The sequence below is a fragment of the Manis javanica genome, chromosome 11 (genome assembly GCF_040802235.1).
Source record: "Manis javanica isolate MJ-LG chromosome 11, MJ_LKY, whole genome shotgun sequence".
Lineage (NCBI taxonomy): Eukaryota > Metazoa > Chordata > Mammalia > Pholidota > Manidae > Manis > Manis javanica.
Window position 1 is genome coordinate 112,867,833 of NC_133166.1, and position 18,283 is coordinate 112,886,115.

At 52.0% G+C, this 18,283-nt stretch overlaps 1 protein-coding gene across 6 annotated transcripts in view; it reads right to left on the reverse strand.

Moving 5' to 3' along the window:
* The window catches only part of AP2A2 (adaptor related protein complex 2 subunit alpha 2), a 109,402-nt gene that overhangs the window by 18,436 nt on the left and 72,683 nt on the right, over positions 1 to 18,283 (reverse strand). For 2 of the 6 annotated variants that reach the window (XM_073217371.1, XM_073217369.1), the window contains exons 3-8: positions 14,963 to 15,105; positions 13,119 to 13,312; positions 9,933 to 10,062; positions 7,251 to 7,352; positions 2,440 to 2,548; positions 852 to 1,002 (exon numbers count right to left, since the gene is read on the reverse strand). In XM_073217371.1, coding sequence (XP_073073472.1) covers positions 852 to 1,002; positions 2,440 to 2,548; positions 7,251 to 7,352; positions 9,933 to 10,062; positions 13,119 to 13,312; positions 14,963 to 15,105 — 829 coding nt within the window. The remainder of the gene's footprint in view (positions 1 to 851; positions 1,003 to 2,439; positions 2,549 to 7,250; positions 7,353 to 9,932; positions 10,063 to 13,118; positions 13,313 to 14,962; positions 15,106 to 18,283) is intronic. The other 4 variants (XM_073217370.1, XM_073217372.1, XM_073217374.1 and 1 more) reach the window with 2 other exon arrangements.

The following is an 18,283-nucleotide window of genomic DNA, read 5'->3' on the forward strand; positions in this document are numbered from 1 at the left end:
AACAGAAGCCAAGATGTGACAGGACTCTCAAGAGATGCATGTGCAGATGACATGAGAGTTAAAGGAGGTGAGTTCTTGAGAACCAACTGCCCGAAGTCCAGGCCAAATCTCTGCTTACTCCTTACTTGGTCCTCGTGATGCTCTTGTTCTTTAAATACGTCTAATACAGACAGAACCTTGTTGACTATTGAAAACTGTTTTCAGCAATTCCCAACCACAGGAAATTAAGCCTCTGTGGCCCTGCACTGCCTTGGGGGACACAACAGCCTGTGGTCGCTGGGACCTGCTTGTGGGCCATACTGTGGCTCTCCCAGGAATCCTAAAACAAGGCACTGTACACAAGGCCCACACACGTGTCCCAGGCAGGAGCAATCCCAGGATACCTGCCCCACGTCTCCTGTGCTGGGCAGACAATATGGTCACCTCCACCATGTCCCCCTGATGACCTCAAACCAACACTGCCTGCTGCTTTGTGCCACAGTAGAGCCGCCAGGGACAGACACAGACACAGGCGCATGCCCAGCCTTTCTGTGCAGTTGTGTGAGGAGCAGTCAGGAGTGGAGTGCTCAGGAGAAGAGGAATAGGCCCTCTCGGGAATGAGACCACAGCACACAGTGGGGCAGTTCTGAGGCTAGAGAGAGTGTGGAGGGCTGGAGGAGAGAGAAGAAAAGGGGCAACACCAGGTGCATGTGTCTGTCTGAGCAGGGGGCAGAGAAAACACACCAGTGCTTGGGGGAGGACGGACACTCAATGTCACCCGTAGACCCAACATCAGGGAGGAAGAGCACATGCGTGTGTTTAAGGGACCACATCTTCAAGCGGTTTTGGGGACCATCCACTGGCCCACTCACCTGTCATGGTGGATGATCAGACTGATGGCCTCGAAGAGCACGGCGTTCTTGGCATTGGAGTGCTGGACTTTCTTTGACTTTGGTGGCTCCTGTGCTTTGTTCAGGATGGTCTCCAGGCACTCAGTCAGGCGGCCTCGCACTGCAGGGTCTTCTGGGCAAGACAGCAGGCCGTTGGGCAGGGCCCCCCACAGCCCACCCCACCCCAGCAGCACCACCTCAACACTGCAGTGCACGTCCTGGGTCTGGGCTGACTAGGCGAGAGAACCGCTGGCACGCATCCTACTTAAATCACACAGGTGCTTAATAGCTGGGGCGACTACACAAATGTTTTAATGCAAGTAATACATGTACTACTTTTGCTGAAATACAGATTATTTAAAATAAGAAAATCTCAAGAGATGTGTATAAAACATACTAATATAAAAGTCTGAGGAAAAAGGAGCTAAAGATTTTTTTCTCTACCTGCTGTTACCAATAGAAAGAGAGAACGTTATAAAAAACCAAAAGAGAAGGAAAATTTTAAAGTTCTACTCAAACCAGAAGAAATAATGAACCAGAAAAGAATTGAAAGCAATAAAAATATCAGAACATCAGAACCAACCCATGCAACACGACCCCCAAATCCACCAACACACCCAGGATGTTCAAGAGAAGCATGACAGCGTCCATGTGCCCCATGTGGGCCGGACACAGAGGAGAGCCTAGGGCGCCCACGCCATGGGCCTGAACACAGATGCTGGGCTGAGGTCCGCGGTTCCACAAACTGTGGCTGAGGCAGAACCAGAATCAGAGCCTTCTGCAGGGATGACGCAGGTGATGAGATTCATACCCACGGGCGGCGGGCAGAGTCTGGGTCTGACGCCCAGTTTTTGGGATGAAGGAGGCAGCGGCCAGTTCCAGGGAGAGTGCTACTCCCCTGAGGAGGACTGGACGGGAGGCCCTGGGAGGGGTGGGTAGGGAGGGCAGAGAGGTTCCGGGTCACAACTGGGCACCTGGAGGCTGGGCCAGCTTGGGGAAGCCCCTCCTACAGGAGGGCTCTGCTGCAAGTGTGAGTTCATACTTCAGTATAAAAGATACTTAGAACAGAAAGTTACTTGAATTCAACAAAGAAATATTTTGTACAAAAACAAATTTAGATTAAAATGTAAATGTTACAATGACAAAGCCCTCTTTGCAGAGAGGGCAACTTGGACTCACCTAGCAAAACTTCTTACGCATTTTCTTCAACCAAGAAATTCTATTTCTAGATACTTACCATACTAGTCAAATGTAACATTTTAGAATGAAACATGAACATAAAACTATCTTTAATGTATACATTAAGACTACATAGATTATTAACAATTTATAATACAAAGTTTCTAATGGTTTCAAGTTTTATTTTAAAAGATTGTTTCAATAACTTGCACAGATCTGATAATATGTAAAACAAAGATAAATCTCAAATTGTAACAGAACTGGGTCCTCTACTAGCTGCAAGCAAGGCAGCCTCACAGAGGATCCCAAGAGCAAGACTGGCACCAGAAAAGGGCTTCTGAAGGTGACAAGCAGAAGGCCTGGCCCTACGGCCCTGGTTCTGCGGCCATACCTGGGGGTGGATAGCACTGTAGCAACCTTAGAAGTTTTACTGACAGCCAGGGAGCCGGAACAAAATAGTACGTATAATCCTGAAGATCTGTTGACGCAGATGTCACAATCTGGAAAACAACAGAGGGTTCAGGCAGGTGTCACCAAGGGAGCTCCCCACTGCAAGGACCCACAGGAAGCCACATTCAGTCCACAGGTACTACACTGACTGAATAAAAAGCTCTCTGTTCAATGTGCCGAGAGTATTTAATATGCTTGTCTATGTTTCAGAGGTAAAGGAGTGCAACCACACCAGGTTCACTCCGACAGTGACTGCCCATCACCACTTCTGGAACGACCTGCCATGCCACTGCCAAGGGATGGTGATCCTGCTCTGTAGGACACAAGCTACTGACCCCAAGCAGCTGGGCAGTGAGCACCTCTCAATATAAAATCCCAGGGCGACCAAGCTAGGAAATCAGTCTTTCCTTTGTTGTCCAGAAAGTGCATAAAATAAAATGGGGACACCCTGGTCCCCTTGGAAAGGAGAGGCTAGAATTCTGATCCCAGCCCTGCACCCCCACAACCCCCAAGCACAGACATCCCCACCCCCAAGAGCTTGCTGAAGCCAGAGAGCACACTCCCTCCCTCATGGGAGCATCTCCTTGTCCAACAAGGTCCTTAGCAGGCAGACACTCCATCAACCTTCTGTATAGGGGGCTGTCCCTAAGGCATTCTATTTCCTCTAATGTGTCCCACAGCAGGGAGGTCGGGGTAGCCCCTGCTCTACAGAGCTCACAGTGTGACTTCAGGCCATCACTGAGCATGTCAGGGAGGTTCTCCCTGACTCCTGCCCTCAGTGGCAAGGTACCAGAGCGGACACAGGACATGGCCCCTCCTACAGGGGGACGCGCCCAAGCTGCTGAAGCACGGTGGAGTGACATGGCAGGCAACCAGCCCGAGTGGGAAGGTGGGGCTGTGCTGCCCCACAGAGCACAGAGAGCCAACAGCGGCTGCCTTTAAAACATCTCGCGCAGCTAAAGCCATGCTTAGAGAGAAATGTTCAACTTTAAGTGTATACATATGAAGAGAATATAAAAATAAAAGCAATGAAGAATTCATCTCAAGGGTTTAGAAGAGATTAGCAAATTAACCCAAAGAAAATAGAGGCAAGAAAACAATAAAATATCAACAGAAAGTTGTAGGGTAGAAAAAAACACAACAGAGAGGCCCAGCCAAGAAGAAATGAGCGCATACCACCACCTGAGAGGGCAGAACCACCAGGGGCAGAGCCCTGCAGGGCTGCCCGGGGAGCAACAACGCCGGTGCGGCGCGCTTGAGAATGCCGAGGACACGCGACCTAGCCAAAACTGGCAAAAGAAGAAGCCGAAAATTGGAAGCCCATAACTTGCTAAATAAATTCAAAGCATGATTAGAAATCACCGCACAAAAGAACCCTTCCTCAGCTAATTAATGACAAAATGTTAGCAGACACCAAAAGGGATTTCCTTGACGTGACAGAGAACCAGCAGCAAACCAGCAAACACCAGACTTAACAGGGAGAGAGTGGAAGGCATCTCCTCGGAGACAGGGAACACCACCACCTCATGCTCAGCACTGCGACGGAGGCAGAAGGCAGGGCAGTGATGCAGGAAACATGGACAAACACAGACTGGGAAAGGGAAAACCCAGAGATCCGGAGCCATCTACACAGAAATTACAAAAATTAGTAACTCATTTTGGCAAAGTTGCCAATTCAAACTTAACATACAAAGATCAACTGCATTAAAAACACATACTAGTTAAAAATAATGTTTTCGCATGTGCATACAGTGAGACAACGAATTTGACCGGATCTGTACTGTTGGAACTCAACCAGGAGTTGGGAGGGGTGCAAGTTGTAGCGCTCCAAAATCTCATGACTATAGACTATCTACGGTTAAAAGAACATATGGGATGTGAACAGATCCCAGAAATGGGTTGCTTTGTCTGATTTCTTTCAGACTGTTCAAGTACAGTTGGACAATATCCATCATATCACAGACAAATTTTCACAAATGCCTAGGGTGCCTAAATGGTTTTCTTGGCTTCACTGGAGATGGATGGTAATTATAGATTTGCTTTGTTTATGTCACCGTATTCCTATTATGTTAATATGTGAGCACAAGTTAGTTAGTAGTTTAAAACCTATACATGCTTAAGTTACTCTACAAGAAGATATGTCAAAGAAATAATCAATCCTCCCATGTTTCCTTCCATATGCTACATCTATAGCTTTTCTTCTTCCTTCCTAATTACAACCCTTAAATAGAATTCGTGCCTCATATCGAATTTACCGAGTATCATAATTCCTCCAGGTGGTAAAGATACCTCGAGACAAGTGCTGGGCATAGAAGCCACAGGGCATAAATCTGCAAAGAAGTAAAAAGCTAACCTTTTCAAACAATATGGCTTCTCTCTCACTTACCAACTTTACATTTCCCTGTATGGCCCCGGAAGATGACTGGTTAGCCAGAGACGGGTAAGATTCCTCAAGGGAGGAACAACCTAAGACAGGCACAGTCGCAGGGGGGCCATCAGGTGAGAAATTGGGGATCAAGAGAGGTGAGGCTCCGAACCTCATGCCCCCTGCTTTGAGAGAAATCTTCTGCATCCGTGGATGTTTTGCTGCCCTTGTCTAGCCTGGATTAATACTTGGTCCATAGGCACAGACCTGATCATCTACATTTGCCCTCTTACAGCACTAAACTATGTTTTCTACCTTTATCTTGCATCTACCTACCACTTCAGCATTTTATTAAAAATAAAAATAATAATAATAATAAAGGGAGAAATGTGGGATCCACATAAAAATCAAGTACAAAAAGCAAACGAATATTCATATTTGACCTGATTGTTTATAGGTCATAATGCGTGATCAAAATCGAAAGTTTCTGTCATGACTGCCCTTGTACTGTTCACCATGTAAGAACTTATTCACTATGTAAGAATTTGTACACCATGTAAGAACTTGTTCGTTATGCTTCAGAAGATTGGAGGCTGACGAGAATTAGGCTTGAGATGGATTAACGATTGTGCATTGAGCATTGACCCCCCTATACAGAATTTTATTGTTGTTAACAACCATTTGATTAATAAATATGAGAGATGCCCTCTCAAAAAATAATAATAATAATAATAATGTTTTCAAGGTATCACTGAGATTAGTATTTTAAAAATAAAACATATAAAGATAAATCTAACATAAAATAAAAGAACCTCTACTCAGAAAGTTGTTAAGAAATTATTTAGAGAAATTAAAGACTACCTAAATAAATGGAGAGGGATGCCAGGGTTACAGAGTCAAAGACTCACTACCAGAAGATTTTAATCCTCTCACAGCTGACCTACAAATTAAATGCCAATCCCACTGGGATTTGGGAGCTGGGGGAACAAGGTGCAAGGGCTTGTCCCCTCGATCAGGGCTCACCCACAAGCTGCAGTAATCACAACGGCATGCCGCTGACACACGGCGAGCAGAGGCCAACAGAGTGAGGCACAGACACAGTCTGCAGGTGTTGACCATGGTGGCCTCGCAGTCAGCGGGTGGGGACGCTTTAGTAATGGTACAGGGACAACTGCATGTCATTCAGGAGAAAGCATCACCAGACACAGAAACCAGTCCCAGTGGGTTGTCAACCCGAATGAAGAGAGAGAGACCCCAGAATAAAGGTAAGGCTTCATCCACAGAACACAAAACACATGACCACAAAGGACTGGCAGACCCAATGGCATGGGAACGTGGGGACACATAACTGACATGGCAGGTTACAGACAGCAAGGTTCTCAAACACAGCAGGTTGCACAGCTACCTGTTTTGAAGATCAGTAGTGGTTACATTTCGGCAGTTCTTTGGTTCAACCTGTACAACCAACAAAGTGCTGGCATCTGAAACACCCAAAGAACGTCTAGACAATGACAATAATGCCACAGGAAAATGCATAGAGACTTAAGAGGCACTTCCCAGAAGATGTTAAAAAAGACAATAAACATGCAAAATTGATCAACCTGATGATCAGGAAAATACAGATTTAAGTCACAGTGAGATGCGGCCACACCCCAGAAGTCAAAACCTGGAAGGGCAGATGCAGCCCCCCAGGAACTCACGTATGGGGGTGGGGGGGCCACTGCTCAGAGCCGCTCCCCAGGGCCCAGCAACACCACTCCCGGGTGACTAGCAGCAGCTGTGCGTGCTTGCCAGGGCCACCACACAAGGGGCTCAGAGTGCTAACCAGTTAAATGTCCAATGAGACGGGGACAAGGGTCAGGGGCAGGCTGGGCTATGTTCATACAAATCCTACACGGCACCACAAAGGAGTGAACAGCACACAGAACAAATCTGGTCACTCCACACTGTTTAGCAAAACTAGTCAAACACACGAAAGAATATATGCTGCTATGATTTCACAGGAAAACCACAGGACAGTCAAGATCAATGACACATTTTAGGCAGCATGCTCAGGGGAAAGGGAAGGAGGGGAGGAGGGGAGGCCACTGTGAGGACAAAGGCGCCAGCAGTGGGGAGGGGCCTAGGCCTCCCCAGCCTGCGCAGGGCTGGGCTGCGCTGCTGAGCTCCCAGCACCTTGCCATGTGGACATGGCAACTTTGGTCTCAACTGACGAAAAGGTTGAAAGGGAAGCCAATTGATTACTAACCAAGGTAATTTTCACTCTTGAATTTACAAACTAGGACAAATATCTTACATTTTGAAAAGAAAATAAACATATAAATTCAATAAAATAACTAAGACCAAACCCACCCTGAGTTCCATTCCCCATCAACAAACAGACTTACTCTGCTTAATCTGGAGACAGCCAGAGAGACGGAGGTTTTAAACTCTTCAGGATTCTTCTGGGCCAAGGTGGTGATAAGACTCGTGGCAGCAGTCACGACTCCCTGGAGACACATACAACACACTCGTCCACAGCAGCCAGTATGCCGGAGGCTGACCTCTCATTTCAAACTCATTTTCCAAATAAAACTTTAAATTCAGAGCAATAAACTGGCAGCCCGTAGGCCACAGCCAGGCCTGCTACGACTAGCCCAGTGTTTTTAAAAACTGAGATAGCACAAAGTTTGTTTTCTTTTTCCAACTTCTCTTTAAAAAAATGAATTCCAGCAGTGCTTTAGCCCAGATCCCTGCCATGGTAAGGGCCAGCAGATGGCCCAGGTCTCTACCAGTCAATTGCCTCTCTCGAGGTCCAGTCACCTGTCTGGTCCTGTGGTCAGCTGAGCTCGCTGGCCCTGATTAAACCATTCTGTGTGGACTAGAGAGAGACAAATGATTTTTAGACACATCTGAATCTTTACCACCCAAAAGTGAGGCTGTGGAGAACAGTAACTAAAAGCCCATCATTCCCTTTTTAAAGAACAGCAACTAAAAAGCCCGTCATCTCCTTTTTGAAAAGTGGCCCAGTAACTCACATCTCTTGGAGGAAGACTAGTTAGGTAAACAAGATTTCTAGCAAATATAAAGAGGGGAAGACACACGAATGGTGCTTATTGGCAGTGAAGATGTGAACAAAGTCAGCTCAGGAAGCATGCATGGTCATGACTCAGCCCATCTTGCCCCTGCAACCCTGCTCCTGAGTGGGTGGGAGAAGGGCACAGTCCCTGCAGCAGTGAAGGAGACAGGAGGGCAAAGCCCGGCACCACAGCTCCCTCCCCAGAGACTGCCACTGCCCTGTTCCCCCATCTCTAATGAAAATATCAAAGTACATTAAAGCAACAGGCCTCAATGGCCTTTGTCATTTCTCAGTGGGCAAAAAAGTGCCCAGACATTTCCCATGCCACAGAGAGCTTTAAAAGACTCCATGTTTGTAATGGTCAAACTACACCAGGGCGGTGGCTCCATACTCACCAGCCTACCAGAGGGCCCAACACTCACAGCCCTCCCCATCTGCCCCCTGCTTTCCGAGGGCACCCGGGGAGGGCTGGAACAACTAACTCTTCCCGGGGGTTCCTGACCTTGAGGCCAAAGAAAGCGAGGTCACAGGCCTCCGTTAGCAGCAAGGCCAGGAGTGTGTGACAGGGAAGCCAGGGCCACGGAGGACAGCAACCAGGAAAACAGAGAGCACATGGGGAGCACAGAGGTGAAGGAAGGGCTGGGCAGTGGGCCTGCCCCTCCCATGGTCTGGCTGTGATGCCCTCTATCTTCTCCTCTCCCAGCAGAGATCCTGCCACCTACGACTGAGAATGTGCCAAGTAGTGCACCCAGCGAAGCAGTCAGGGCCAAAGGTTGCCCTTTCAGTGGATCTGGGAGGCAGTCGGGCTTTTTCCAGTTTGGTACATCAAAACACAAGAGAAAACCAAACGGCTGGGGCCTCAACCATATAGCTGAGACAGGGTCCCACCACCCTGGGAAGTGCTCGGTGTGGGTGTCTTCCAGGCCTCAGGCCTCGGCATCTGTCAGCCACATGGCTGTGCAGAGCTTCCCTGACACCGAGCAATGATGTGTACCAGGATTCTAGGTACTTTAACAAAGGGCATCTGGAGAGAACACAGTGGAAGCCTGAAGCCCTGCACTCACTAGCGAGCTGCCTGTCAGCTGCCCCTCCCCTACCCCCACCTCCCAGTCACACACACCTGGGTCTGAGGCAGCAAAGCCCCAGCTCTGACCCTTCATCAGCCCCTGGGTCTAACCCAGATCTGTGTGAAGCCATTTCACCTGTCTGAGCCTCAGTTTGCTCATCTGCAAAACTGGAAAAAACCCCACACCTCCCAGGTCCACTGAAAGGGCAACCTCCGGCCCTGAGCCCAGCTGCAGAGGCAGAGTCGGACCTGAGCAGATGGGGGGTGGCCGCATGCAGGTCCAGCAGTTGCCGGCAGCACCCCACTCCTGTCCTGGTCTTGACATAACCACCAGTTCCCTCCCTGAATCAACATGTAATCATCATTTATTTTTATTTAATTTCTAAGATGGATTTCTCCTCTGGGAAAAAAGTGCACTAGCCAGCTAACATAAGCGTATCTACTCAGCAGGAAAATCTGTGTTCTGACTCTCATTTACTCAACACAGTCCAGGCGGAACATGACCACTCTGCCCAACATCTGGTCCTGGTCAGCCCTGCTTCTAGCCCCATCTAGCGTGCACACGACCTGTGACTCACGTCTAACCATAGCCACCAATGGCTCTGCATCCCTGGACCTTGCCAAAGACACAGGCAGGACAAAAGACTGCACCCCAGAGCGCCAGTGAGAACCACAGGCCACCCACATCGCAGCCCTGAACGAGGCACAGGCAGGCAGGCCACGTGGGGATGTTTCCAGAAAACACCAATCTCTGTCTTGTTCGTGTGTGCGGCCCTGGCGTGCAGGGAGCTCCTTGCTCGACTGCGGGCACTCGCAGGTCCTGGGACTGGGCAGCGTGAGCCTCCCCAGCACCGTGAGAAATCACCAGCACTGCTATAACAGCAGCCACTCTGAGAAAGGCTGCTTGGCAGGCGGGCAGGCGGGCCCTGGGCCAGAGGCGTTTACCAAGTGCTGGTCGTTGAGGAGATGCACCACTCGGGATGTCCAGTCACCCATGGGGACAAGGTCGGGAGATGCCCTGTACAAGCGCAGCAAACACAGGGCGGCGCTCTGCTTCACACTGTCCATGGTGTCTCTGAAAGACAAACACTGCTGGTGACTCAAGAGCACAGCCAGCATGCTGGGTACTACCCAGAGCCTCCCAGGGAACTCCCCGGGCAGCAGGGGACCGGGCCACTTCTACCTACCTCTCCATGGGATCAAGCTCACACCTGCCTCCTGAGAGGCGGTGTCTGGACAGTGACAGACAACCGTCTGTCCTAAACAGCCACCTCTATGTACTTCATGTCAAACCCCATCAATAGGAAAGAGTCTCGCTGGCAAAAGTCTCTCACCTCCAAAAGTATAACTCTATTTTTACCAAGCACTGAATACAACCAGCGTTTGTGGCTACGCAAGCTGAAGAAAATCAACTAACCTTCCTCTTTAATGAATTAAATAAATTAGTGTTTGGGTTCTTTTTGGATTTCACCTGATAACACACCAACAGAAAAGTGCCCGAGGCCCTCACAGTGCCATGGAATTCCATGTCTACCTGGTGACCTCCTCCCCTGCCCAAAAAAATGCCCTGCTGGAGCCTGCCTCCAGCTCTGAGAGCCAGAGGCCACCTCGCCTCCCAAAGTACAGAGGACTGCAGATGCCCAGAGGCAGGGCACTGGGCTCCGTCCTGGTTTTGGTGCTGGTGGAGTGCACAGAACACTCCCAGGACCGTGTACCCTGTGGCTCCCTAATCCCAGTTGACCTGCCAGGAAAGTAGTGGCCCGTCAAGGAAAACTCCAGTGGGTGCAGGCCAGAGGGGTGCTGGTCAGCAATCTTAAAGCACTGCTAGAACACGTGGGGGCTCCCCTCCAAGGGAGGGGAGGGTGCGCAGCTGGCTGCTTTTACCATTTATCTCCCCTTTGGCGCTTTTATTCCTAAAAATGAGGAACCCCTAAACTGCCCCCCACTCTATTCCAAAGAAAAATTACTTCCACAAAAAATTCTCTTTTGGATGCAAAGCCCCCTGAGGAGCAGGGGCAGACACCTGTCCCTCTCAGTGAGCCCACACCACCCTCACTAGGAGCAGCAGGACATCCAGGTCTCCCAGCAGAAATGCTCTGGCTTTAGGTGGCAAGTTTGTTTCTACGCCTGCAACCAAGTCCTGAGTGATACTCAAGAGCCCATCTGCCCATCGTCCCACCTGCTCATGGATGCCACTCTTGGCAAGAACATTTGGAGGAGGACAGGACTGCAGCTGACAACCCCCAGAATCTGGGGAGACCGCCCCTGCTCAGTTTCAGTTCTGCTGTGGGCTGAGGACCAGGGCCCAGGACCCACACAGCTTCTCATTCTCAGTGCCAACTGCATCCCGGCATGACAGATGCTCTATGATCCTCCTAGTACGCTGGTGCACCAGACTGAGTCACGACGCCCCTCCCACACCTGCCAGCCTCCAGCCCAAGCACATTCCTCTGAGTTGTTTATGAGCTGGGCTTCAAGAGCTGGAAATTCTTTTCAAGTAGGGCTCGAGGATGCCACACTACCAGAGCTTTCTGTGCAGGAGACCACCTGCCTGTGACCCTGATTCCCACAGGACAGTGCAGCTGGGCATGACAACTCCCGGTCCCTAACTGTGCATGCCCTCCATGTCCTACCCCAGAGCTCATTCCCCATCCCCCACTTCTAGGCTGTTCTTCGGCATCTCAATACACACCCTCTGGCCCTGGAGTCTGCGAAGCTGCCCATCCTTTATTTCTGGGAAATGTTCTTGAATTATCACCCGAATACTTCTCAGAGATTGCCTCTGTTTTACATTTCACTTATATAACAGATACTTATCAAGCACTTACTGTGAACCAGGCATTGTTCAAATGCTGGACAAAAAGCAACAGCAGACAAAAACATCAGCCCCCAAGGGACACGCCTTCTGAGGGCAGGCAGGCAGTACTGGCCAGTTAGGGCTGCATGTGGGCGAGGAGGTCTGGGCAGCGGCCAGTGCTGAGGGAAGGAGCGCAGGGGAGGGCCTTCCTGGACAAGGGCAGCCAGGCCCACTCAGCAAGTCACTCAGACCCCGGCAAGTCCTTCTGACGCAGAGGTCCGGCCCCAGGGCATCTGCGGACTTCGGAGCTGGCTGCCTTCTTGGCTCCCCACTTGCCTCCTCGGCTCCAGCATTCCCCCTTCTCACGTGTCAGACGGCTGCCGCGCCACCTCTGGGCACTCACACTCCAGCAACCTTCCACTGGGTTGTGTGTGGTCTTTCCCAGCCTGGCTCCTCCATCTGCCCCTGGGGTGACACTCCTCTGACCCTCCTCCAGGGCCTGCACAACCACCCTACCTCCGCACTTCCTATTGCTCACAGTGCAGCCGGGGGTCTATCCCCTGAGGCACAGCTGGCATTTGGGGTCAGACCCCTCTCTGGTGGGGCCTGTCCTGTGCACTGTAGGGCACATGAGATGCCTCGTGACAACGAAACACACTAAGGCACTGCACGACCACCTGCTGAGAACCACAGCTCTGGACCGCTGGCTCTGATGAGGGGCCAAGGCATGCTTTCTGAGGCCCAGGGCTCTCCACTGTGCATCCAAGGGGTATGTCCACCTTTCCGTGGCCAGGGCAGCTGGGCCAGGTCCTGCTCCACCTGCTTGCTGTCATCTGTCCTGGAGCACCGGTCCCGAGTCCAGATGAAGTGCCCAAGAATGGGGCCGTCATCCAGCTAGGCAGGTCATGTGGGCTCCGAGTTGGCTTCACAAGGGAGCAGAGTCCTAGAATGCGGAGTGGGCCACGGCCCAGGATGGCCTGGTGCCATTTTATCCTCTCCCAGATCTGCCTGCTCACTTGGCTTCTCTCCAAGTTGACGGGAGTCGAGTGGTTATTACTAAGAATTCTCAGAATTTGGGTGTTTGAACTTTTCCTTGAACAGGACTGCCCTTGAACAGAACGGCCTGCCTCCTTCTCCTGTGGCTGGTCTAAGACTGAGGCCCTGCTTGGCTGAGGCCAGCAGGGCTGGGCCACCTAAGGGGTGGGGGGACTCTATCACTTCCCCATTGCTGTAAGTTGGGGAAACTAACTCATTCTATAAATTCTTTAAACCATAATATATTTGACTTATTTAACATGACAGAGAAATATCCTCACACGTCACTAGACACATACCCAGCTACAAGAGTCTTAGGAATCTCCCCAGCAAACGCCTCGGCCATCTCCCGGCTGCCCACATTGGCGATGCAGTGGAGGGCCAAGCCCATGAAGGTGGGGTTTCGACTGGCCAGGTCATTCTTGATGGCATTGTTGATCAAGCGGATCAGCTCGCTGTTGGAGTTCACCAACACAGAAATGAAGAGATATCCCTGGGTTCAGAAAGAAGAGAGAACAGACAGCTCGTGACAACCAAGGCTGACGTGGGCCCTGAGGTACCTGGAGGACCAGAGCAAAGACACAGCCGCCCTCAGGCAGTGCTGCAGGGGGTCGTGCCCTGGAGGACTCGTCTGTCTGTGTTCTGACGGAACACCGGTTCTGCTGCAGAGGCACAGTCTCAGCCACAGGAGAGCCCTGCAGGGAGAACCTCAGAGGCAGCCAGATGTCCCCATGGAGTCAGGTACCTTGGTCCTCCCCCAAGTCGCACTCACTTAGCTGTGGTGACATGAGTGACCTGGGCTCACCACACTGTCCTGAACTGGGTTGGAAGGGGCCTTCATTGCAAGGACCTGCCTTGCTGCAATTCAAGAGATCATGTGGCCTCCCAAACCCCAGCTGGCCGTTCATCCCTGCTCTCAGATCTTCTCTACGCCTTCAGCCGCCCCTCTCCTTCTGGAGGTCAAACTCTAGCCCTGTGTCACCTTGCTGTCCACGTACTTCCCGTGCAGGGGGACACAGCAAAGACCCATTCGATCACTGCCCACACAAGTGAACCTCCTACCCAGCTTCCTGCTGATCTCAGGACAAAGGCCTGCCAGCAAGCCCACCTCCTCCCCACTCCAGCCATGGCACCCCATGTGTGTGACCTTGGCCAGAGCTCCTTGCTCTGTACACCCTGGTCCCCAGCTAACACCTGCCTCAGCCTTCAACCTGAGCACAGGGTGCCCCCCCAGGGAAGCCCCCTACTAACCACCCCCATCTCAGGGTCCTAAAGGGTTCTCCAAGCCTCCTTCCTGGGGCACTGGCCATAGCTGTAATTCTCTATTTGTGGGGCTCTCTGATGCCATCTCCCCACTGGAAAAGAAAGGGCTCACATCTGCTTTTGGTCACTAAGTCACCAGGCATCTCTCAGCACACTACCTGGTCTAAGACAGACACTGGATAAATTCTTAGTGAGTAAAAACCAATACCTAATAACATTCTCAGGGCATCTAGGGTGTATTTCTACTTGGTATAAGTTAAATGTTTGGACAAATAGAGGAAACCGTAGCACTGGAGAAAACATACAGAAATAATACACTCCATACAGAAAAAACATACTCCAAGAGGATGCAAGGCTGAAATTAACAAAGCCAGAGAGGCTTCAGGCACCTGGGGGCAGCACAGCTAAGAAGCCGGGAGCTGGGAGCAAGGCCCAGGCACTTCCACCCGCAGCCTGTGGATTCTGGGACCGGTTCGGAAACAAAGTTGTACAGGGGGCCACTCAGGAAACTGATCTGTGCTGGCATGTCAACCAGGCTCTGTGGAGGAGGACCCTTCCCTTCCCTTGGAGGCAGCCATCACATCAAACCAGGGATCCAGGCAGCACCAGTGTAAACCCTCAGAAGATTCCCAGTCTGGATGGAAACGATAAGGAAAGAGCAAGAAAAGAAATGGCTGCCTCATCAGAAGAGCCTTAGCCAGGAGAGAGCCCCTTTCGTGGGCATTACTGCCTCCTGGAAAGCCTGGACCCAAGCAGGGTCAGAAAGGGGAGGGAGGCCGTGGGTCACCTCAGGTGTCAGCACCTGGAGCTCCCGAGGGGTGAGATGTGCATCTTCAATACCAGCCCCACCCGAGTCCCCCACACCTGCAGCGACACTCACGATCTGCTTCTCCGTGTATCTGTTGGAGCTCAGCAGGTTCACGGCCTCCATGTGCCCAAAGTCAATGTCGTGACCCAGGAGAAAGATGAAGAGCAACTTGCAGACATATTTTTTTTTACTATAGCCATCAAGAGCCTTGTCACCTATGGAAAAGGTGGGTGAGGCAGGGAGAGCAGAGAACCATCAGCACAAACAGGACAACAGGACGCGTATGAGCCGGCATTCAACAGAGGGACGGCTGAGCCCCCCAGCAGATGTGCTGCAGACACTGTTCTGAGCATAAATGATATTTCCAAACCAGAAGTAATCTACAGCAGCATGTGGATTATCTTTACCCCTTAAGAAACAGAAACCCAATACCCAGCAGCAAAAGTTCTGCCCTCTCAGCACAGTCCTGGGCAAGCACAGTGGGGCCAGGCCCCCTGGGCCATGGCACAATGGGCCACAATGCCACCAGGGCTCCCGGAGATACCCCTGCTTTTAAACCAGCAAATTAACCATTTAAATTAAGTATTTTAATACAGGCAAGTGAATACACTCTAAACGACCTTCCATTTCAGAACAGCTTCGGGACAAATCGCCCAGCCCTGAGCATCACACCCGAGGGGCCGGAGAGCTTCTGCCTCTTCAGTCCAGCCGCTTAGAGACGTAGCAAGGCAGCCTCAGCAAACACCACTGGCAGAATACGAAATGTCATTGCGAAAAGGACCAGGCAGCATTCCATTTCAGACACTGGGAGCTAGAACCTCCAGCAGACCGTAGGGGTGACGACCCCTCACAAAGGCTGGCCGTCCTGCTGAGCGGGGCTCACAGTAACACTGCTGCCTTAGGATGAAGGGCCCGTGCGGGACACGCGGGCCCAAAAGGACTTGGGGGAGCAGGGAAGCGGGGGACAGCAATGCCCCCATGGGAAGCAGTCAGGGCACTCACGCTCCATGGGTGAGCACTGGTGGCCCCAAAGACCCATCCCCCAAGATTTTCTGGGGTGACATTTAGACTGACATAATTTGATGACCAAACAATATAAAAGCAGACCCGGCCTGGCTGCCCCTGCCCGCTGTGCCTGAGAGGCCTGCCCTGGCACTTTCAAGCTAGGACACATCTGCCTAGCCTGGTAGGATGTCTCTAGGTACGGGTTACACAGCCCACCTCCTACCCACTAAACAGTCTTCCAGAAGTCTCCTTTGACAACCATGCCATAAGTACCACCCTACCTCGTCTCACCTCCTGGAGACTGGTCCCTGCTACTCAGAGCATGTCTTGAAGGAAAACACCACAGTTTAAGAAAAGAGAGCTAACAGCCCAGTCAGACTGGGCTCCATGAAGGCAGCCATGGAAACACATGGGGGCTCCTTTCCTGAAGCACCCTGATTGGTCTCTGCTCCAGAAAGGGCCCCCCCCTGCAGCCCTGCTGGTGCTCAGAGACTCGCAGCAGGCACACGCCTCAAGGCTGGGCCTGCAGGAAAAGTAAGAGCCGTCAATAAAAGGCAGGACACCTAAGCACCTCTCAGCCCTGATGCTGCTGGGACACCGGCTAAAGACCAGTGCACAGAAGGCAGTTTGAGAGACTTACGAAGTGCCTCCGAGAGTTGGAACTAACCAGGAACCAGCCTCAAGGGGAGACATGAAGCATTCCTGCCTGAAGCCAGAGCACCCAAAGGAGCAGCACCCACAGTGAGAGGGGAGCCTGCACCTACGAAGGGGGCCCACAGGAGACTTGTCTGTCTGTGTACAGCTCAGGGCACAAGATAAAGAAAGGACGACCCCAGAGGATAGAGTATGTGGCTCAGGCCTGCTCTCCCTCAGGCCTGGCCCAGTGGAGGCTGCCCCCAGGTGCCCTGCCCCCCACCCCTCCCGGTGCCTATCCCAGTCTGACCCCACTTGGTCTCAAGAGCCTCTAACCTGCTCAAGAGTGAACCCTGGGCAAACCTTTCCTCAGCACCCATCAACTGATCACATCCAGTGAGGCCCCAGCCGAGCCCTCTCTCCTGTCGGGCACCGTGCAGCAGAGTAGGCTTCACCGCGGCCTCCCTTGGCAGTGCAGCCCCTGACCTTGCAGCACATAGGTCTGACCACAGGAGGCACTAGGCCCAGGACCTGTGGGGCTCGGGCTAGTCTGGTGAGGGTGTGCTCACTACAGCTTGCCCGCTTTAGGGCTTATGGAGACCCAGTGCTTTCGCTGGCAGTTGCAAACCACCAGCCCGCCCAGACCTGACTCCTTAGCAGCAGCCACTATGAGCTGCAGACTCACAAGAGGCAGGGTGCCCCCTGAGCTCGAGCATGACAGGACACCATGTGTGGGGCAAGGAGCTAGACACCAAGGCCTCCAGGTGAGGCACCTGAGCCTCGGCCTCAGTAAGATGCCTCGGGAGCAAAGCTCCGCCCCCACTTAGCCCGGACATTCCAGCAGGTGAGCTTGCTGTGCCACCTGTACTCACCCTGCGCATGCTCAGCACTTGCCCACCTCAGGAGCAGGACCGTGGCATGGCATGTGTGTGAGGAGCCCCACACAGGGCACTACTGGGCCTGGCGCTTCACTCTTCAGGAGCCCACGCTGGCCTCCCAACTGCAGACTGACTCACGAGCACCACATCCCATTGGCTCCTGAGATGCACGGACATTGCATGGGGTGAAAGAACATGTGTCTCAGAATGACTAAAACCGGGCATCATCATACAAATGTCTTCCATGGTCTCGCTTTGTCCAGGCACTGCTGAGCCGGGACACAGTGTCCTGCTTCATTTCTGTGACAGACAGCTGAGGGGTGGGCTAGAAGTCAAGAGACCCAGGATACAGATTGGACCCTGATCCCCCATCACAGGCAAAATACCAAGCAAGTAAGACACAAGACCGGAGAGCTAGTTACCACCACAATGCCACCCAGGCAGGCACGCCCCCTCCCTCATGAGCTGGCCAGAAGGAAGGACAGGCGCCCAGCAGCATCCACAACTCCACAGTGGTGCTCCCCAGCACCCGCCCTGCTACCACCTGGTGCATGCCCCACCTACCAGCCCCGAGCAGAATGACCAGCCACCCAGTCGCTCCTGCATCTCATGTCCACCCCACCTCTTCCAACAGAGACCACAGCCAAAACACACCCAGGACAACCATGCTTCAGGCACAGGAAAGGGAGCCAGTCCATTGTCTGCAGGCTGCGCTTGTGACCCAGAAGGCCTCACACTGACATGAATTTGCCTTTTGTGCCTTACGGACAGGGCCTTGTGCATAACCCAGGACACGCAGGTTTCCAAACCTCCCACCTCTGTGGGGGACGGTGGCTAGTGCATGTACCACATAAAGCGGGAGAGGCTCCCAGTCCAC